Source organism: Osmerus mordax, chromosome 20 (genome assembly GCF_038355195.1).
Source record: "Osmerus mordax isolate fOsmMor3 chromosome 20, fOsmMor3.pri, whole genome shotgun sequence".
Taxonomy (NCBI): Eukaryota; Metazoa; Chordata; class Actinopteri; order Osmeriformes; family Osmeridae; genus Osmerus; species Osmerus mordax.
The window spans coordinates 4,850,635-4,873,431 of record NC_090069.1 but is presented as its reverse complement, the minus strand read 5'-3'; the positions used below and the strand labels follow the sequence as shown (position 1 = coordinate 4,873,431).

At 41.8% G+C, this 22,797-nt stretch overlaps 2 protein-coding genes across 2 annotated transcripts; one reads left to right on the top strand and one right to left on the bottom strand.

Annotated features, from left to right (window-relative positions):
* Positions 1 to 553: 553 nt before the first annotated feature.
* On the bottom strand, positions 554 to 6,671 carry LOC136964016 (spindlin-1-like). Its single transcript, XM_067257883.1, has 6 exons — positions 6,585 to 6,671; positions 4,852 to 5,120; positions 4,684 to 4,732; positions 4,154 to 4,410; positions 3,616 to 3,849; positions 554 to 3,352 (listed from the first exon to the last, which is right to left on the bottom strand). Exons 2-6 carry the CDS (start codon positions 4,904 to 4,906, stop codon positions 3,153 to 3,155), a joined length of 795 nt encoding a protein of 264 aa, XP_067113984.1. The 5' UTR covers positions 4,907 to 5,120; positions 6,585 to 6,671; the 3' UTR covers positions 554 to 3,152.
* A 6,667-nt stretch (positions 6,672 to 13,338) lies between these two features.
* On the top strand, positions 13,339 to 19,397 carry mfsd14ba (major facilitator superfamily domain containing 14Ba). Its single transcript, XM_067257882.1, has 12 exons — positions 13,339 to 13,422; positions 14,843 to 14,941; positions 15,370 to 15,432; positions 15,600 to 15,727; positions 15,966 to 16,080; positions 16,496 to 16,714; positions 16,811 to 16,924; positions 17,400 to 17,471; positions 17,706 to 17,818; positions 18,124 to 18,221; positions 18,489 to 18,652; positions 19,014 to 19,397. The coding sequence occupies exons 1-12, from the start codon at positions 13,339 to 13,341 to the stop codon at positions 19,257 to 19,259; spliced, it is 1,515 nt and encodes a 504-aa protein (XP_067113983.1). The 3' UTR covers positions 19,260 to 19,397.
* Positions 19,398 to 22,797: the final 3,400 nt, after the last annotated feature.

Genomic DNA, 22,797 nt, shown 5'->3' with positions numbered 1-22,797 from the left:
AATTAAACAAGCCATTTAAATGCACACCAAACAAAACATTTATGTTACTGCAAACATCAAACAGCACTACAGCTATTTAAAGAAAAAACGCAATCATTTTCTCTGATTAAAGGTAGAATTGACAACCAAATTGTTTCCCTCTTCAATTTTCTGTGTACACCAAATTCTGATGTATGATTTTCTTTGCACACCCTCACATGTACACACACACACACACACACGTCCTTGTACCCACCCATATGTTAAGGCTGTTTTCAGCTTCCAATTGTGGTGAGAGAAAATGAGCAACCTCTGACTTGTTAGTGAACAAGATCCCTGAGATCAGTACTGGCCAGAAGTTCCCAGAAGGCAACTGTCAAGTAGGTTCATTCCAATCCTAATCCAGCACACCTGATTCTAATATTTAGATGGTTGATAAGATACATAACAGTGGTTGGAGCAGAAACCTACAGGAAGGTTGCTCTCCATGGACCCTGCCTTTCTATTGTCACGAACTGTAGAACAATCTGTTTCCTTAAACAGACACAAATAAAAAATAAATTAAAAGGAAATGTCATCTTAATTTTTTTTAATTAAGCATCTTGAAATGCCAAAAAACCCTAAACACACACTTACAGCTCTACCGTAATGCTACTCATGCAAAATGATTTATGCATCAATTTCCTTCACCCAACCTTCCACAATGAGCTGAATACAAACACAGTAGCACAGCACGTAAATATTAAATGCCAATGCCCTTTAAACAGTTATTAAAGGCCACATCTTGCCATTCGCAGAAATAAAGTTTACCGTTTGGAATTTGACACACCTGCAGATTCTTGTCACCGTAAATACTCAAAAAAGGTCTCACATGGTGCCTTCGTGGAACTGATATATTGTCATACAGATGTTTCCCTTATGGAGCCACACTGCAGCTGATTTTACACACTACTTAACAATAGGTGCTTCAACAAAGTCCTACTCTTTAATGCTTGTGCTGCTTTCGGGTCACATGACCCAAAGTTTCATAACGAACCATTGTTGTGTTTACCCAATTTTACCCAATACAAAAATAAATAAAAATCATTTTCTTTTAACCTTTGCAATGTGGGGGGTTCTGAGACAGCCCAACGGTTAAAAGAAAATGCTTCACTTTGTTTTTGTATGCGGTAAAGTTGTCGCAATACGACGGTGGGTCACAACAACTGATGGGTCAGAATGACCCGAAGATAACACAAGGGTTAAATACTCAAATTCAGGCCAAAGGGGAGAAAGATAAGAAAAACATGAAAACAAAAATACTTGAAAATATATAAGAGGAAGTTACATTTGTGAATGTTTCTTAAATATATATTCTTCCCACAGCTGAAATATCCAGTCTGTTATTCTGCTACAGGAGAGTGTGAAAACTAGCGTCATCTCTCCAACTTGAACATGTACAAAGTTTGGGAAGTCTACAGAGTGTAAGGAGGACTACCTGGAGTCATTTAAAACTCTAAGCTTGGCAGTATTGAATTTACACATACTCATGAAAGATTGACAAAATATTTACCAGGAGCGATACTAACTTTCCCAAGGGGGTCTCAATAGTTATCTAGGTTTACTAGCTAACTTCCTAAACAGACAAGGCAGCAGTACATTCATGTTTAATTATAACTATGGACCGTGAGGCAGGAGAAAAACTCATTGAGTTCAAGTCAACACATTATTCCATGCACTGAGAAACATGGGTTTGCAATAACTATTTAGAAAGAAAGTAGAAGTTGGAATATGGCAAAACTTATTTCCCACAATTGAAATAAAGACAGGACAAAGAAATGCAATGCTTTTGGAGCTTAGACACAACATATTCCTGTGGTTTTGGGAGTTCAAACTGACACATTTTTCCACTGTTGATACTTATTTACCACAAGTCAGCACAAGAATTAAGGCTACATCATGTCAGTCACTACTTTAATGTTGTATCAAAGAGTTTTTAACACTTCTGTAGAATTTAGCAAACTAAATACTGCATTTAGTATTTATAAAAGGCGAATAATGGTGAATACAAATATTACATTACCATTTAAAATGGTTATTTCATAAAAGTCCAAACAGATTGGTTTTTTTTCTAAATAAGCACAACAAAAGTAAAGAACAAGGTTGTAAACATGGGTACACAATAAATAATAATAAGAGGTCTTAGTACCATCATCAGGCCATCTCTAGTTTGTTTTTTATAGATGGACGAATAAATAGAAGTGAGGGATTTGGCAAGGTACATTGCCCAGACTGTCTTAAGTAACTACTTTAGTTGTATAACTGTCTAAACCATCTTTAAGTGATTGTTGATAAGATGTTATCATTGCTAATCAGAGAGCAAGACAAAACAAGTGCATGAATCCTTTTTTTTACCAAATAAGATTCTTCAAAATTAGTGCTTATAATAGAAATGTGAATTGTCACTAGGCTTAGTTATATGAATACACTGTACATATATCCAAACAGGTAACTAAATTCTTGAAAATACAATATTTCTATTTAAACAATGCTCATCTACCCCCTCAACAGTTAACACGAGCCAATGTCTTTGCTTACTGCCTATGTTGCCATTTATCATCCACATTCCATACAAATTACAGCCAGTTACAATAGGTGTGAATAATCGGTCGAGGTGGTAGTGATTTTTTTCTTCTTCTGCATGTTAAAGCTCTCAGGATCACATATGTGTCACTATATCTGGTTTGGTCATCAAGTCTCATTTGATGCCAACTTGGGCAAGAATTGCCCAATATGCAGTGTGCAAATACTATGCTTCATTTCTTATACCAATCCCCATACAATGGGATGATATCAGTTTACACCCTTCATAACAGGCACTAGACCGTTTTGAACACATTGGCCTGTTGGTCACAAATTCACCTGGCTTTTAGCACGGTGACACAGTGCCCATATACATTAGTAGCAATTCAAAAGGCTTTCGGTGAAATGTATCGCATCTCATCAATTGCATTGAAAAAGAACACGTTGCATTAAACAATTCCACCAGGATTTTGGCAAAAGTTAATTGGACTGGGACAAGGTGCAGAATCGTCTTGACTTGCATGGTGGACAACCACGCATCTACCCCCAAACCCTCTCGCCATTCCCTCCCCATCCTCTCCCAGATCCCCATTTCAACCAGGCCTCAGACCCTAGGAGGTCTTCACCAGGTCATAGACGTAGATGTGGAAGTCATCGTCGAACTTGATGAAGTACACCGAGGGCTTGGCCTCCACCTGGTGGATCACCATACCAGTTCTTTTGGAGCCGTCCTCCTTGGCGTACTCCACCTGCTTCCCCACCAGGCTGTCCACCACTTCCCCTGGCTCACGCTCCGCAGGTGGGGTATCATCTGAGGATAATAATAATAACAAAACAGGCTCACAGATTAATTCTACATTACATTACTACATAGTGCCTAAAGATTATGAGGGACAGTCTTTGTTAACGGCATCAATCTCTACGATATGCCTCGTAACAACACATTTTTACCTACGATAACACTCAACACGCCCTAAAAAAAAAAGTGTCATTAATTGTACCAGAGGGGGAAAAAAGGTGGAGATGCCAGCTATGATTTTGGGGGTTGTGAGAGAGGCCTGAGAGGAAACTCACTGGAGTCTGGCATGATCCTCAGGTCTCCTTCTTTGTAGTCATCAAGCAGCTGATACATGTACAACACCGGGTCTTTCTCGTAGGTGATGTAGAACCAGGTGGTCATGATGGGGGCTCGGGCCAGGACCATGCCTCTCCATTCATCTTTGGTCCCGTCCTCTGTCTCAAACATATGCTCCACTGCCTTCCCTATCATGGTGTCGGCCAGGTTGACGTCATTGATGCGCGAATTGGCTAGAAAAATAATAATAAAAAGGACAAACAAAAACTGATCAAGGCCCACGGCAACACCGGACCATTGAGTTTAGCTCAATACGTATTCGTTTTGTTGTTGTTGTTGGGAACAATCCGTTGACGTACTGTAGAGATGTCATGTCCGTTTCTATGATTTAGAGGATTATTTTGTTTGTCACATTTCGGATTGGACCAGAGTTGTAGTTGATGGAAAATGTATTCACAGTTGGCCCATAAGCTCATCTTTATGGGCCCCTTAGAAATGTGGTAGATCGGGACTTTGTGTAAAGACCTCAGGCCTTACCATGGGGGTCGGGTAGGACTTCCAGATTCTGCACGCGCTCATCCTTGTTCAGCTCCAGGCCGTAGATGCAGTCGAAACCGTCGTACTTGATCAGGTAGAGCGAGGGGTTGACAGGGACCTGGTCCAGCACGCTGCCTTTCCACACGGACGGAGACGCACTACTGCCTTCCTTCCAGATGTGCTGGATACGACAGCCCACGATGTTCCTTCGGGGCTGGGATGCCGTCTTGGAGGGAGGGCCCATGCTCTTGTGTTTCCTACAGGGCACATTTGGATACTGTAAAAACTGAATGTGCATTTTTCATTGCGAGGACACTGAAAGGGCAGGTATCCGATATCAGGTTTTCACTGACACACAACTGCACTAAATTATTCACTGATCTTTACCTTACTGAGCTGCTGTTATTTACCCAAGGCAAATACCAACTGGGCAGTAGCTTTCAAAGCTATTTTGATAGTAGCTATCAAAATCTATCCATTGAATATGATATTGCCCAACGGTGCTACAAAGTCTTTTCACTAGGGCTTACTTGTGGGAGTTCTTTTTCTTCATCATATTTGCAGAAACACCAGCGTGCCCTTGGATCAAATAACAGAAAGTCACAGATCTTTTATGGTACAATAAACCTGTGCTAAACACACGTATAAGTATTAAGTTTGTCAGGTAAAGTGCATTACAAGATAGCCAAAATACAAACCTGCATCAGCTCTGGGTCTCTGGCCTGGCGTGGTCTTTCCAAATGGAGTCTTCATTCATCTGGGTATAAGGGAGCAGCCTAGCTGCTAGACTAGGGTGAAAATACCTATGGTACCAATTCTGGAGTGCAACTACATGAGTGTAAGGAAGACATTATTACTTAAAATGCTAGAGAGTTGATCAAGTGAAGGAGGTGATCTATGTCATCCAGGGTTAAGTCAATGGAAATAAAATGTTTAGAAAACGGGCTATTGGAGGGATTCCAAAATCCTGAAAAACAAAAAAGATTGTGATATTAAAAAGGCACATTATCAGGACTGTCCTCTTAACATGAAAACATTAGGCTAGTCATTCCTAAATGTATGCCGCAGATGTCCATCAGAAATTATATCAACATAAACTCAGCCCTACAGAACTACAGACAGTATTTCTGCTACCCAAGTTTCTCCATTAATATACAAATGGTAAATGAATCAGCCGTAGCACCCAAACTAGTGGGACTTTTGATGAAGCCTACCGTCTCAAAATGACAGTTGTAGATCAATTCCTAAATCTAGGCTAATAATAATGATGTCTGGTTGCTCAGAGGTACAGATATATTGCAGCTCTTGAAGTGGTGGTAGTATACTAGAAAAAAGCATAATTGAGAAGAAATCAATCCTTGACCCAAAGTGTGAATGACGACATTGCCAATGGCAACACCAATCACAGGTGTTGGTTGCCATAGCAACAGGAAGTAAACTTCTTGACAACACTGACTTTGGCGTTTCGCTACAACATCTCGACTGTGATCCAAGATCACAGACAAAATAGACTTTATTTAACAAAAATGAAATAAATGCTTTCAAAGCTTGGCATTCTATCTAGTTTTAGTTGCCACAAAAAAAACAGGACTAGACTAGGCAAATGTCAGACTACACCAATAACAACATTCTACCAACTCTACTAAGTCGAACTAGCTATAAAATACTAGCTCTAAGAAGATGCAGCAAATAAATTCAGTTTCCCTGTCTCAGTTTTCCAATGTCTTGCAAACAAGAGTCTACTTTTGTTAAATCTGTCACACACACTGCTCTTTTCGTCCTAATGAGACATAACATCATGAGCTTGGTCTGATGTTATGTCTCATCCACATGTACTGTGGCCCCTGACGTAGAGAGCCATTCGATCTTCAGTCGAGTCACATGCAAATGTATTGATAATCATCTTTTGTCACTACTATACTAAGTTTAGAACAAGTTAGCTAGCTAGCTAGTTAGTTAAGTTAGTGTGTCAGCGAAACACTGACGTTCACACACTAACTGACCGTTACTGTACAGTAGTCTACAACGTTTTGTCTCACTCCATAGGAAATCGTATCAGTGTGTCTGACAGCAAAACAAAACGTTCCAGATAAGAAATGAGTACAGTAGATAGCCATTTCGCATAGTCTATCAGTGTTCTAATGCACACTGCAATGTCAGCCATGTTGCTTCAACATTTCTCCATTCTCCGCAGCAGACTAGGAGAGGCAAATCTGGTCGCAGAACAAAGAACGGTTTGTACTCCGGTGACAAGAAACACATTTCCAAATGAAAACATAAATGTCCCAACTTAGCCTCCTCCTGTTTCCACACTTTGAGCAGCGTCGGCGCGCATAGACGTTAACTAGCTGCTATTGAACGCATTTTTGTAATAATGTAGGCTACTGTTTACTAACAGTGTGCGTATAACTTCTATTTGTAAATGACTTACCCGTTTCCATGAAACACCATAGAAATGTTTAAAGAATACTTCGCTTCTCCTTTAGATTTCCCGTTACCCTCAGGCAGTCAGCCTCCGTTTCTTTGCTAGCAACACCGTTCAACCCAGACACCTCCCCTTTTGTATTGCCAAATAGTGATAAATACAGGAGAATCAACCAGCACAAGGAATGCAACAATACTACAAAATAGTGAGCAAACTAGAACAGACAAGCTTGCGCTTGCGCATACATCACTGCGACAGAGTAGTGTGAGAACTTCTGTAATTGGAATAAGGCCTTTTGGTTCTGACATTGATTTATTAACTGCTTATGTTGGGGCCATGCGAATCTGCTAGATGTATACTTCCTAAAACACGTAAAACAATGAGCTGGAAATACTGTTTTAATAAGTTACAATGAGGTGTGTGTTCGGGGATTCCAGGCAAATTATATATTTTTTTTATTAAATCACCAATTTAAGTTCATTGTTCATTGGGCAAGTCGCCCTATAACTCATCAAGAATATTGCTGACATTATTTTATGTCACTTTAGCCTACTATTTTGGTCAATGATGACACACATGTCCCAATATCTGACCCTCTTGCTAAAGACAACTAAATTGCATCTTAGCTTAGTGCAACTATTCAAAGACACAAGTGGACAAACAGATTAATATCACATCAATTTTTCACAACTGGGAGATTTTGTGTTGACCATTCACAGCTACATCCTTTGGTAAGTCACACGCCCAAATCCAGTCCATTTCCTCTCTTGGTTGTCATGGAAACGGTGCTTTACATGCCTTTGAACTGCTGCATGATAGAAAGAAGGTGCTCACTGCGTTTTTGGATGTTACTCTGTTCATCTTTAAGTCGCTCCTGCTCATGGACAACCTCCTCCTTGGAAAAAGACAAATACATGGGGTCATGGCACATGACTGTTGCTGGCTCTACAGGACAAAAGCACTATAGGTATGTGAATAGAGTTGCACATACTGTATGTCACATACTAAATATCCTCAATGTTATCACACATATCACATTTTAGGGAACAGTGATAGGATGACTATATCCTGTTCATCTTTGTTAGTGGTTTCATCTACCAGCAGGGCATCTCTGCAGTAATTGGATAACTCTATGCATGCTTCTTACAATTCTCGGGTATAATAAGAGTCTTCTTTTATGTTTGCACTTGTTTTGATGTGTGTGTGTGTGTGTGTTATTACACACCCTCAGTTTACACAGCTCCTTCCTCTCCTTGTCATTTTCCTCAGCCCGTGCTCGTAACCAAGCTTCGTTCTGGTCTCTGTGTCTCTGAAGCATTTCCTGTAGTTGCTACACAGCGAAACCACAGTCGATAACTGCTTTCTGAGAGTAAGGATTTAAAAGAAATGACTCGCCCCCAGAGAGGTACTCTAATAAAAAGAAAAGGAACAGATGGGCAGACAGATTTGATGGAGTGACGTGAGTTCACTTCAGAGTCTGACCACAAGTACCTGCTCCTGTTGTTGTTGGTGAGCTTGCTGTGCCTCTCTCTCCAGCTGAATAGCAGCTACAGCTTCAGCAAGATCGGACTTCTCTCTATGGTTGTGAGTCAGTCAATCGGTTAACCAATGTGGGGATAAGGAAAAGGCTTGACTTCATCATTACTCAAAATGGAGAGGCGTTTGTGAAATAATGATACCTATCAAGTTTTTGGAACTCCTGGTCCAGCATGGAGAAAGCTCTGTGTATCATATTCATAGCCTCGTCGCGAACAGTACTGAGGTCTCTGTGGGATGTCACCTGAACATCCAATAATAGTCCAACTAAATGTGTCAATTTGTGAAAACCATTAAAGACCATGAAAACATGCTTCCATGGCATAGCTTAGGTACGTAAATACTGTTAGTGGCATGGGTCCCAGAACGAAAGTAAGACATCGGTGGAAACTGAAATGCTTAACTGGGAACCCACCTGTGCAGACACAGCTGTGTTCTTTCTCACAGAAAGTGGAGACTCACTCAACTCATACTTTACATTAGGGACTTTCGTAGGTGCAAAGCTGGTGACACATAAAGGAACATCATGTGAAAACTGAAACTTGATTGGAATTGTTTGAATGTACCATGTTTCAGTTGTAACAAGTTTCCTGAGCTGCAAAATGGCAACTATAAAGATACAATTCTTCATCTATTATTATACTATTCTAGATCTATTATTCAGTTTTGACATTGAGACATTAATCATTGAAAATAAAAGCACTTACCCATGGCTGACTCCCTGAAGCCCAAACTCTGATAGAATATCTTTCATGACTAGACAAAGAGGTGGAAAGCCTAAAATAAACTGAAGTCCTGGCAAACTAAATTGCATTTCATTCCCAGAGGAAATAGAACAGGTCGAATAAAATTAATAATGTAAAATAATAAACTAAAACGTGCTGATATAAGCTGTTACCTGGCTGCCTTTCTGATGGATTAATCAGTTTCATCACTTTCAAGTCATTGAATTCCTGTTCTTCATTTTTGCCCCCAAATATATACATCTACGTGAGAACAGAGACACAGAAATGAAAAAGTACTGGGAGATAATGTGAAATTGAAATATTCAATATAATAAAAAAAAAGTAAGTCAATCTATTTGATAGATGCCCACATGGTCATTCCCAGACACACACACACCATACACACACACATGGCTGTGGAGGATGAAGGCTGTATGACCATGACGTCTAGCCGGTGGGATCCCCACATAGAGTGGCACCTTCCATTTCATCTTTCCTATAGGAGACAGAGGGATTATTAAGGCGCTTACTGATTAGCATTGTCTAATGTAAACACAAATAAGTCACGAGCGAGAAATCACAAGTAAAGTGGCTTTAAAGGTTTTGCCACCCGAGGTCGCCCATTTGACATATTTTGTTCTCTGCTACAATGAATGGGCTAGGTAGTTATTACATACCAATGCTTAACTTAAGTATCTCGTTTGTCGAGGTGTGTGGTCCATCCTGACTAGGCACTTTTCCACCAAACAAATATATGTCCTGAATTGAGTGAGATTCATGTGAAGGAACGGTGAGGTGGGTATGAAGGGAACAGAAAGAAAATACAACAATTATATTGATGTTTCAATCGTGTGTTTTTTTTTCTTTTTAATATTCCACAGCATCTTGCATGTTCTTTGGACTACTTTATAGTAGAATTGTGTGTGTGTTTGGGGGGGGGGGTGGTGGCAGTGAAGCAGTACATGTAAATATCTTCTACCTTGTCGTGATGTGCTACAAGGGTTTGCCCTCCATAGATCACGGGTGATTCTCCTTTCACATCCCACTTCTGCCACACAAGGCTCTCTGGTTGAAGATAAGTTGAAAGAGTCATTATGACACCATTACTGTGACATCAATAATTCACAAACATGACACACAGTGTTTAGAATTAAACAATGACATCATATTGGCTTCTTAGCGATGACACAAAAGGGGTTGTTACATAACAATGACGTTTGTAGAATTTCAGAGCCTTCTAATCAAACAAAAGTATATCTGCCTTGCATTCAATTATGCCACAATGGTGTTAAGTTTCATTGATAATTCAATAGTTTGTTGAGCCAAATGAAATGTTCCTATCCAATGGAAAAAGAGTACTAAATTAGAAACTTAAGGAACAGAAACGTGTTCATTCTAAATGAATCTGTAGAATTTTACCTGTGTTCAGAACATGGACATCTTTGTAGTAGCAACCGTCCTCAGCGCAGCCACCAAACATAAACACTTGCTCACTGACTACAGCTAATGTGTGATTGTACCTACGTACAAGGAGAAAAAATGAGAACCTTGGGATTTTATGTTTGTAAGGGTTTCTGTGGAAACAAACATCAAACAAGCTGAACTTTAAGGAAAATGCCAGCCGTTATCTGTGGAAACCACTGCAAAAGAACTGTACAAACACCATCAGTGTTCCTGAGGGAAACTTGTTCTTGGAACTTGTTCTGTCTATAGCCTGTTCTATGCTGTTAGGAGGGTTGTGTGAATTTGGATCAGGAAATGGGTGAGTCTGCCATTATTGTACTGGTACTTTTGGCATACCATTTACTATACACTGCCAAAACTGTAGAGCTTCAATGGAAGACAGATGGCATTCAGATATATTTTGGTGAGGCTGCCTGTTAGTGAATTAGTACTGGTCTATATGCCAACATTCCATAGCAACCTTCTAAAAGATATTCTACAATAGGTTGACAACAGTAACAGCATGACCTCTTTGAGCAAAATAAAAGCAAACAGCAATAAGTCCACAGCCCAATGCTCAATGGTTCGGGTTCACAATAGTCATTCAAAATCATATTTACTTCGTATTTTCAGATAGTTGCAGCAATTGTGCATGCAGAAGCATGCACACAACATAGCATAATAAGAGTGATATATTTTCATAACATTTTCTTTGTGGGGGGGGTAAAACACAAACAAACATAGAAGTATAGTAAAGGGCTGCTTTAAAAACTTTAAATAAATGAAATAGCGTGGCATAGGGTAAAATACCTTGCAGATGGTAGCGTTCCTGTGGTCTTAACAGGGGTCCAACTCAGTGAAACTGAAACAGAGGGTACTGAGAGTGATGACCACAATCCCCCTCTATAAAAGGGAACACCTGTCAGTGTCTTCTACATGTGGCTTCATGCTGACCTGTGTTGAACAGCATGAGGTCATCACAGGGATCTCCATGCAGGAGACCACCGAACACATAGACGCAGTCTCCCACGGCAGCCGAACTGTTGTGGATCGCTCTGAGCGACAAGCCCTTGGTGGTAAGGCACTCCCACGTCAAAGAGACTGAAAGGGAGATACAGTGTGTGACTGTGGCTGCGTTGCCAAGGCTGTAATCGTACATATGTCAGAGGTGACTTCCCAGTGCCCTGTTATCTTACTTATGTCAAAACAGTATACCCCTGGAAGACACTCCTCGGCCAGGGAACTGGACACCCCTCCAAACAGGTAGAGTTTGCCTTTAACCACGCTGTCTCAAGAATATAAGAGTATAGGAGACATGATACTCAGTATTACATCAGTCAGTGTTCAGTGAATTGCTTAGAGGAAGAAGAAGAAGAAAACGTGTAAAAAGAATGTATCACCAAAGTGTATGTCCATGTCTTGCAGCTGGTACAGTTCCATTCTGAGGCATTAGCTCCCATAAGACATGGGTGGGCGAAACTACAAACACATTGGTACTAAACATGAATGACTCCTGCTTTTTGTGTGATTCATGGAAATAGCAATAGCCAACAGGCGTATCTATGAACATACCGGTGATCATGTAGAAATCATTCAGATATATCGGCTCGTTCTCCTCAAGTGGAATGATCAAAGGCAGACTTAGTTACGGTTATAAGGACATCTTAGGAATACAGTGGGATATTTGCAAAAAACGATCCATCAAGATGTTTTGTACCTCCTGGGTCATGGTGGACACTCCACCAAAGAGGAACGCTATATTTCCAGCCAGAGCTAATGCATGACCATGTCTGCGAATAAATGATATCGCTTAAGCACAATGACGCACGTTTCTTTCTCCTGATATAACCCAGAGGTGATTAATTCATCTTTGTCTTTATATGAACACACACACACTTACCTGGGACTTGGAGCTTCACCTCTTACTTCCTTGTCAACCCAGTGTCCACTGGCTAGGGCCATGCTGGTGTCTGTGAAACTGAAAGAAATAAGGATTATACCAGGTTTACGTCTATGTTGTGATACCTGCGGTTGTCCTTTGGAGATAAGCTCTATGATTGTGAATGAGGTATACCCCCAGATGAATAGAGTTTGCTAGCTAAGCAGTGGGTCTGCTTACAAGTGCACTTACTTTGCTATGCTGGTAAACTGAACACTCATGTTGCCTAGCAATGGCCAAACAGACACCATGATGAACCAACTAAAGCACGAATATTTTCAAGTTGCCTGATCCATTGATCCATGAGCCATATGCGGCAGAGGAGTATTTGAAAATATTTAAAAAATACTTTGTGTTTACAAAACAACAGCTTCCTCTGTTCCATTATTACTCTGTATATCCCATGTAAGAGCTACCCAGTCAAACAAGGCAGTATCAGACAATCAGATATTATTATTGGTTATCGATATTATAATCAGTTATTAGCATTTGTTTGTTTCAAAGCGGTTTGATATAGGCCTATTCACAAAATTCCCGTAGGGTAGACTGTTCTCTTTTTCTCCATGCCTTGAATTAAAGTATAGTTTACAGATTAAACGAATTAATCGGAAAAATCAATGGCATTCTGAACATAATTGAATCAGACCAAACTACGTTAAAATGATCTGTACATTCGTATTCTAAACCGAACATAATGTTTTATTCAGATTCTAAGAGTAATCTCAATAGACACGTGGTTTCCGGATGAAGCGGTGTTTAGAGAAGGATCTGATCCCAGAACAGCTTTAACGCCGTCCTCTTGCAACGCGTACAATGATGCCACAAAACGACGCACTGACTCGTGGTCGGTCTTAAACCTCTAACTGATCTTCAATCGCTGGATTGCGCTGTCCTAGGTAGCCTACAGTTGTATTGAAAGGAGGGTTGACGTGTGCGGTAACCATTTTGCACAGTATTTATCAGGGTTGTCAATTCATTTGGACTATTGGGATAAACAGCTTCTTTTTATACGCATTAGCCGCCGAGGGCTAATTAAGAAAGCATCCTGGAAGAAGCGGCGGTACCGAAGATCCCTACGCAGCATGGATTTTATGTAACTCCGGCAAAATGTGAGGAGATGGCTCCAGGAGAGAAAGATCAGCATCGGGGTACCAGCCGTGTAGTGCTGGTCAAGAAAATTATAATGAAAGATGGATACACGGTATGTGAATACAATCCGACAATGTTAAATGTATGTGGAGTGTGTAATCCAAACGATATAAAATATTAAACGTTGTCGAAATTAGCAACTTTGAATGCCGTCCGCGATTGCTGGGAGTCTGTTACTGAAACACTTGATATGCCCTCTGGAAAATTTGATCTGCTGTGAATTTCGGCATATTTCCAAGCAGCACCGGAACGGTCCTTTCTCCCATCATAAATTGAATGATCAATGACAATGGGTCATAGGCCTTGTTTTTATCAGCCAGGCTGATGGATCTTTGCGCCTTGCAGAGGGCCTATGGCAGAGTGAGAGCTTATTGAAGCCTGTGTAATATTGTTACGCGGTTGCCATCATGTAATTACATAACATCTTTACAGCTGGCGCTGAATTTGTCTGTGTTTAATGTAGTTATTCATATAGAATAGCCTAACTACCATCCATATAAAAAAACTAAAACAAAATGTTACTTCATTGTTATTGTTTTGACTATTTATTTTCTGTCGATTTAAAAGGTTAAAAGATGCTCATAGCTGAGTGATGAGTCAGTGCTTGCTCATTGCACGCCTCTGACAGGCCGACAAAATGAGATGAAAATTAGGTTGACCATCACTTAGATGCTGCCCGGAGATTGGGTCTCAAATGTGGGAGAGCCAAATCGACATCAAAACCTCCAGTGCTATTAATGGATGTCTAAGATGGATGGCAAGTAAACCGGGATTTCAGCCGAAAGACAATGAAGACGTTTCCAACTAGATGTTCCATGCCTACCTTCACTGGCAGGCACACACGCACAGCACTGCAAGGCAAAGGAGTTCTATCCATATTATTACATAATACATCCCCCAAATTGCATCTTAGATCCTGCTGTGCCTCAGCAGAGGATTGTGCGCATCTCTGCCCTCTCCAAATGCCACAGACGTCTGTCTCAGTTCAGAGATGCCTCAGGTTGCCTCTCACAAACGGCAGATTCTAAAGATCGCATCATTGATTTCTCTCATTATTAATGATTGAGATCATATCTTCATCTGTTTGTTTATTTATGTATTCATTTGAAATCGTGCAGACATATGGCGTTTGTTGATTGTTTTAGAATAGCTTGAATGTATCACAGCTGTATCACTTTCAGACCATTGGGTGACCATTGGGGGTCAGATGGCTGAGCGGTTAGGGAGTCAGGCTATTAATGAGAAGGTTGTTGGTTCGATTCCCGGCCGCGCAGAAATGACGTTGTGTCCTTGGGCATGGCACTTCACACTACTTGCCTTGGGGAGAATGTCCCTGTACTTACCGTGCGTCGCTCTGGATAAGAGCGTCTGCTAAATGACTAAATGTAAATGTTTTCCATGCCCAATTTGTTGTGTTTTTTGACGTAAGACAGACAGCATGTGACATGGCTCCTCTTTGCCCTCTATCCCAGCCGCAGCAAGGCATTGGCAGTGCCAGTGTCTACCATGCTGTGGTGGTCATCTTCCTGGAATTCTTCGCCTGGGGTCTCCTCACCACACCGATGCTAACAGTGAGAGTCATCATGTGATCTGTCTATTTGTGGCCTGCCTAACCTCCTTTTTGTCCTAGCTGATTTGCCCTATATGTGTCTTGCTATCTTGCTGGCTTAGTTGTTCATCTGTCCTGACTGTCAATTTGTCAGGTTGTGTGCTTAGTCTATCTGTTCAGTTTCCCGTCCATCTGTCAATTACCTGATTGGCTCATATGGTACATCTGGCCATTTATCTATCAGAGAAGCCTGCTGTATTAGACTGATCTGTTTTCATCCTCTTGTCTTTCTCCTCTCTCTCTCTGGTCTTTGGTCATTAATTAGAATTACTTTGTAAAACATCACTTGTGTTTTTGGGCATGTTCTTTTATCAACTGTCTTATTAAATAATTATTTCATGTGTGGAACTGCCCTGTTCAGCCTGTTATTGTTTTATTCATTCTCTGTAGGTTTTACACGAAACCTTCCCACAACACACATTTCTGATGAATGGCTTGATTCAAGGGGTGAAGGTAAGACATCTGGCGTTTCTGTCATCACCAAAAGAACGTTTCTGAATGCAATTTCTTCTTAAAACCATGACATTAGCACTCCTTAATCATTGGAATCAATGGACGTCATCATTAGGATGCCTGGTGCAAATGACATGATCAACTTTGACTCCATGTCTTCTCTCCAGGGTCTTCTGTCCTTCATGAGCGCCCCTCTAATTGGTGCCTTGTCAGATGTGTGGGGGAGGCGTTCCTTCCTATTGGTCACTGTGTTCTTCACCTGCGCTCCCATCCCCCTCATGCGGCTTAGTCCGTGGTAAGACTGCATTTCTGCTGTCAGATAAACCAAAAATAATTGTCATTTACCTCAAGATTCATTATTTCATCAATTTAGTAACATGTTATCATTGTGCTCCAGAGTACTCTAGGACTTTATACGATAACATCAGTTCAGCGTTGAAATCAAACGGAAGGCTCCAAAGCGCAGGATCCAGGCTCTGAATGTATCGAGAATGTTCCCGATTCAGCTAACAGACACTGTCTTCTGTCCCTAGGTGGTACTTTGCTATGATTTCCATGTCCGGGACATTCTCCGTCACCTTCTCTGTCATCTTCGCTTATGTCGCCGACGTGACAGAAGAGCATGAGAGAAGCACGGCGTACGGACTGGTTAGTATCGTCACGCTGCACCATGTGTCCATTGATCCTCGTGCGATCCGTGTGTTAGCTGGAGGGGAAGATGACAGGTTCTTCTTGAAAGGACTGTGGATTCAGTAATTCTATAGGAGTGTCATCAAACCCTCCCCTGTTATCAAACCTCCCCTGTTGTGTTGTTACAGCTGACAGCTCATATATCCGCAAGTGAATCTCTCACACGGCGGTTTCAAATGTCACGCCAACGTGACCGATTGACTAGCCTGAGGGTCACAGCATTCGCAGTGTGCTATTGACTTCATCCACCCATCTTCACCAATGGTTAATTGGTGCCAGTGGTTAAAGTTGTACTACCACTGGGATGGAAAGATGTCACGTTTGAACCGAACCCCCCTTACTTCCTTGTGTGTGTTTACCCCCCCCCCCCCAGGTATCAGCCACATTTGCCGCCAGCCTGGTGACCAGCCCAGCTATCGGAGCCTACCTGTCGGCATGCTACGGTGACAACCTGGTGGTGCTGGTGGCCACTCTGGTAGCCCTGGCGGACATCTGCTTCATCCTGCTGGCCGTGCCCGAGTCCCTGCCGGAAAAAATGAGACTGAACACCTGGGGAGCGCCCATATCCTGGGAACAGGCTGACCCCTTCTCCGTGAGTTTCCTTATTATTGAATGACTTAATTGTCAGGTTACTGCTCTCGTTCACGATGGAATCATGCTTAAACTGTGACTCTTCCATGTCCTGCAGTCTCTAAGGAAGGTGGGGAAGGATCCGACCATCCTTCTCATCTGTATAACAGTGTTCCTGTCTTACTTACCGGAGGCTGGCCAGTATTCCAGCTTCTTCCTCTACCTGAGACAGGTAAATACATGCTACTTCCTCTTTCGTCTGTCAGATATGGACTGGACACTTGATTTGAATGTGACATTCACACTCACGCTCTTGTTACCTATGCATGCAGTGGCATTGTTACTATACTTTATACCGTTATAATGGTTCGTTTTATTCATAACAAATGAAAACCGAACGTATTATTCATATGTCTTTGTACATTTTCATTTGCAATAAAAAACCACAGTCTTAACTTTCCAAGTACTGCACTTAGCCAAGTGAACTACATTGTTCATAAAGCGTGTGTAATTATAGAGCTATCTAGAAACCTAATAGACTGTGTTCTTGATGTACTTATTCAGAACACTCTCGATTATCTCACCATTATCTGGTAGTAATGTAGCATAGTGGCATCATGATGTGAACAGCACCCTTGGAGCAGAACTGAGAGTTAAGCTGCCTTTTTTCTTTCCTTCCTTCCTACCTTCCTTCCTTCCTTCCACAGGTCATTAACTTTTCATCCACAACCATTGCAGTGTTCATCGGAGTGGTAGGGATCTTGTCCATTGTAGCACAGGTATGTGACCTTTTAATAAACCTACTCATGCAGTCAACTTAAATCCAGCTTTCTGATCTGTGTTTACCTTAGATTAGGTGTGATTCGAATTTGCTCTGATATGATAATACTACAAAATGATGCCCCTGCACAGTTGCATAGCAAAGTAACCTAGTGTCATGTCTCAAGATAACAAACGTTACCAATGTGAGTTTCGCAACAGATTTACCAGAATAGTTGTGCCTCCCATGACAGACTCTGTTCCTCACGCTGTTGATGAGGACCATTGGCAACAAGAACACAGTCCTGTTGGGTCTGGCCTTCCAAATCCTCCAGTTGGCCTGGTACGGCTTCGGCTCAGAACCCTGGTGAGGATCCTTCAAATACCACTCCACTGTCCAAGCATTCCAAGAAAGTCTAGAATTGACCCGGCCTGACACAACCTGACTAGAACAGAACAGAATAGAACATTAAATATTATAATGGCAAAATTGAAGTGTTGGGCATTATAGACAAGACCTTCAAATGAACAGACATGCTCCAACCCACGTAGAGAAGAGTAGGCGCCCGGCTATCAATAATGGGCACCTATGCATGCCGGGCAAGACCGGACTGTGGTTGAAAGCCATCTGAGCCGAGCTGATGGTGCCTCCTGTGTGTCTCTGATGCTCAGGATGATGTGGGCCGCCGGCGCGGTGGCAGCCATGTCCAGTATCACCTTCCCGGCTGTGAGCGCCCTGGTGTCTCGCTGTGCAGACCCAGACAAGCAGGGTGAGACCTTACCCTCTCTCCCCATGTAATCCATCCCATTCGTCTTGGTCCTCCTCCGCCCCCACTTCTCACCCCTTCCTCCCCCCCCCCCCCCCTCCACTGTCCTTTAGTAGCCAAATCAATATGCCCTTCTCCCCCCTAGATGTTTTGACTTCACTTGTATTTCCTCTGCAGCAGAGCTGTCCTGCGCTGTCTGTTACTGGGATTTTCCCTGATGACAGGCTGAACACAAAAAGAGTCTCATGGAGGTTACTTGTTTCTCCACAGGTGTGGTCCAGGGCATGATCACTGGCATACGAGGCCTCTGTAATGGACTCGGCCCAGCTCTGTACGGGTTAATCTTCTTTATGTTCAACGTGGAGCTGAGTGGTATAGACCCCATACCCGGGGAGTATGCCATCGACCCCATACCCCTCCACCCTCCCATAAAGGTACGTCACCATGGTAGTCCACACCCAGGCTGTCACGTTGCCATTAGATACCACCCGCATAGAATTCATTAAGTCAACCTCCCTCAGAGGCCTTTTTTTTTCTTTTTTTTTTTATAATTTGTTTATTGATCAGTCAAGTTAAGTTACAGAAACATGTCGACAGCAGCTGAGCATACCAGATCACACTTTCGACTTTTTATTATGCCATATTCGAAATTGTAACAATTTCTTATGCTATATCTGAATCGGCTAACTGGTCTGGCGATGCCAGGCCAGCAGCAGCTGTCTGTATGACCCTTGAAATCCTCTTTCTTTTTTTTCTTCATCCCTGACTCCTTGTTGTCTCCCCCCCCCCCTGCAGAGGGCGATCATCCCTGGCCCTCCCTTCCTCCTGGGCTCCTGCGCAGTGATCGTGGCGTTCATGGTCGCCCTGTTCATCCCCGAGCACCCGGCACCGACAGACGAGCAGGCCTGCCTCGAGGGCAAGGACATGTCTGCCCTGGCGGGCGTCCACATCAACACGCCCCTGCCAGGAAGCGAAGAGGACACCCCAGCGCCCACCAGCGACGAGGACTTTGAGCCCCTGCTGCAGGACAGCATTGTGTGACCAAGGGAGAGGCAGAAGGGGCGGATGTCTCCTGTCCATATCACACCTTGCTATGGCAACCCTCCCCCCTTCTTCCACCAGTGCCCCCCCCCCCCCCAGGTCTCCCGTCACAAGGGGGAAAGGAGGAGGGGGAGAGCCCTAACCTCAGTATTGCGTGCTTCTCTGCATTGATGCACAACTATTCCCAGACCCTTTTCTCTTAGACCCTATCTACACCGGCTAGTATTTATTTTTAGGATGATTTAATTTATGCGGTTTGTTCATGATGTTGTCATATAAGGGGGTTGTTATCTTACTGGTATGTTTCCAATATAAGACGGTATGTTCTAGAATAGTGGAGGAGAGCTGCTCTTTGTTGTTAAGGCAAGTGGTGTTATGGTAAACAGATATTGGAAGCAAGGTGGGAAAGGTTGGTGTATGAGACAACGTTGTACACATTTTTGAATCTGATTAGCATTTAGGTAATCTAATGAAGGTACCTTAAGTGTTTCACGGGAATTGGCTTGAACTACACAAGGTGTCCAGAGACAACTGTGCCAGTAGTATTCAACAACATCATTATTTAAGAAGTGTTCATAGAGGTAATCTGTCAAAGTAAATAGCCATAGGATAATGAGTCTGATATTTGAATAAATAACAAAGAAGCTTAAGTTGACATGCCTTATAACTCATGTGATAGCAAACATCATATCATGTCTTTTAGGTCACTGGGGAATTTAGTGGAGGTTGAGTTACCATGTAGAAAGAGGATGTTCCGAAGTACTTTTATTGGTCAACAGAGATTTAGATGACCAGGGTTGGGCTGTTGAACCAGATGTTTATGCCAACATATATGTTTTAGGTGAGGTTGTGGATAGGTTAAAGTGAATGTGTGGCCTCCTTACTGCATCTCATAAAGGTTCTGTGTGAAGCAGGCTTAGATGTGTTGATGCTGATTGTTAGTTAAGGGGATGTACATTGACGTATATTATAAGAAATGTATTTATGACGTCTTTATTTTCCGTTGATCCATACTGTATAGAGCAGAGTGTTAAACATTCTGCAACATATGACTGCAATGTCATGGCTACTCTGTTAATAGGGTTGTATTTAATTCGATGGAAAGGAAGACGTTTTTAATGATATTCTTTTTGTAATTTCTGGGAGGATTTTGTATTCTCTTTATACCCTAGGGACATGTAACGGGTTGATTTTCAAAATGAGATTTGCTTGTTTAGTGTGACCCTTGACCTTCAATCACTGTTCATTACAAAATATGTCCCCTGTTTTTACGATAGCTACCTCAGCTTTGAAATTTTTTATTTTGAAGTCTGATACAAATTTGGTACAACCATCCTTCACCATGCAAATGTATTGTCCCCTTGTGTCAAATAAACCCACTGCTTGAAAATGTATTAAATGCTGTAAGAGAGAGCAAATACATCAGAGTGGTACATTCTGAGCGTGGCCCATTTTGAGAGTGGCCCATTTTGTACATAATCCTCTTTTCCCGTGAGACTGCAAGTGTTGAAAATGTTGATAGTTCATGTTTTATATGTACATAGATGAGCGTTAGTCCTGTTTCCCTACAGGTTAGGGTTTTGAGACCAATGTCGTGTTCCATGATCTGACCATGCTGTTCCTTAGCTAATGGATGAGTCACGCTCTCTTCACTCGGTGGGTCGAGGGCTCCATAATCAATGTTGAGTGTTTTCCTGAAGTGATTTCTGTTTGACTGCTCAAACGCATGAATAGCCGTCCACACGTACCTACTCGATTCTAAAAGTCCCTAGACGCTAGAGCTCATATCGTTCTGTATATGTCTGTAAATCCTATCTTTTTTTTTAACCCCCGACAATACGCCTCGAGAGGGATAGACGGTCAGATGTATAACTTCATCTTCGACTCCTCCGTTTGGGTCCTGTCTCTGAAATGTTGCCGATTGAACCTGTCGTCGGTAGCAGGATTTTTGGAGGAGGAAGACATTCGAGTGCTTCTGGTCTTACCTGATTGTGAGTGAGTCACTTCCTTGTTCTGCGAGGAAGGTTTGAAGCCAGGGTTTATTGAGCAAGGGAAACGAGGAAAGAGAAGTGAGAACCAAAGGCGCCTTGGTTTGGAACCTACGCTTCTAAACTGGTAGTGAGGTGTACCAACCAAGAATCTATAAACTGATGTCACACAGAGGTTAACAGCTGCTTTCAAAGTGACTATTGAATTTTCTGTGTTATATTGTTGCCCAACCTGTGAGAGTGAAATTAATTCTGTATAGTAGTATAAAGAATTGAAGACTATTGCATTGTTATGTATTGAATATACAGTATAAATATATATATATATGAAAAAGTATCTTGAAATGATCACATATCTCCAGACAGCTATTTTTTGAAACAGTTAAGAATATCTGTAGATGACAAATCAGACCCTTGCTTCTGTATACACAAATTCACGTTCTCAATATGAAATATTTGTTCTTGTCTAACTTGATCGTTCCATGTTTTGTTATCAAAACATGGCAATTTCAGTTGAGTTTTGTTCATGAGATTTCTTAACAAAACAATACATTAGACAATTTGTTCTTTCTCCATATCTGCTATGTATTTTCATTAAACATATGTAGCCAGCATCATTATCAGAGTATATACAAATGTGCCTATTGTGTAAACATGTTCATTTTTTAATTAAGGAAAATGACTATGTAAATACTAAAGTGTACATGGATTGGAGGTTATCTGTCACGATGACACAGCAATGAGATGTACATGGGCTATGTATATACACCTCTTATTGTATGTATGTCTTAAATCTTAAGAACTTGTTGAATTGATAATAAAAAAACAACATAACCATTGCTTGGCTAGACGTCAAGTGTTTTCTCCAAGACCCAACACTGCATGGCCACAGGAGGGCAGTGTTGCCACACTGTCTCCCACTGGTTGTAAATGAGTTCTTGGGAGATTTGTGCTGAAAGCATGCACTCTCTGGGTAACTGTCACACATGCCTATTGCATAGTGCTTTTCTCATGTGACAACTTTCTCAGCTTTATGTGTTGAATTAAGAGGAGTCGTGAAGGTGTGATGTAAAGGTGTCCAAAAGGGTGAGGCCCCCTTTGGGTATACATTCTACATGGCAGCTTATAAAGGCAGTTCAGGGAGTGCACCCATAGTCTTGTTTGAAATGAGAAATGTCAAAAGGATAATAGAGTTCTAGCATTATCAAACACCCCACAGCCTTGCAAGTTTTGTTTTTTCGAGGGTGGATTCGGGTTTTCTCAGGCTAGCGTAAGGGTTAGCTGTGAGGCATGCAGTGAGGCACATTCCAAATAATAATATTAATACTAGAAATAGCTGAAGGAGCTCTATATTTGTCAGACAAATTAAATGTCTTATGGGTTTTTCTGTCCAAGGAGACACATATAACAGTGTGTTCAAATGTTCTTGCTGGGTAATACCTGCTCAAGGAATGGTGTGTTCGTATGACTTTGTGTGCTGCTGGCCGGTGTTAGGATAATCTGTTGGCCCTGGCAGACTACACTCTTCTGGTCAGGTGAGACCATTGAGC

Excerpts from the sequence above, each read along its gene's own strand:
- LOC136964016 (XM_067257883.1), bottom strand. The coding sequence starts at position 4,906 with ATGAAGACTCCATTTGGAAAGACCACGCCAGGCCAGAGACCCAGAGCT. Across the intron at positions 4,733-4,851 it reads GAGACCCAGAGCTGATGCAG|GGCACGCTGGTGTTTCTGCA; the intron begins GTTTGTATTTTG and ends ATTTGATCCAAG. Across the intron at positions 3,850-4,153 it reads AGTCCTACCCGACCCCCATG|CCAATTCGCGCATCAATGAC; the intron begins GTAAGGCCTGAG and ends TTATTTTTCTAG.
- mfsd14ba (XM_067257882.1), top strand. The coding sequence starts at position 13,339 with ATGGCTCCAGGAGAGAAAGATCAGCATCGGGGTACCAGCCGTGTAGTG. Across the intron at positions 15,728-15,965 it reads CTCATGCGGCTTAGTCCGTG|GTGGTACTTTGCTATGATTT; the intron begins GTAAGACTGCAT and ends TTCTGTCCCTAG. Across the intron at positions 17,472-17,705 it reads TCTTGTCCATTGTAGCACAG|ACTCTGTTCCTCACGCTGTT; the intron begins GTATGTGACCTT and ends CTCCCATGACAG.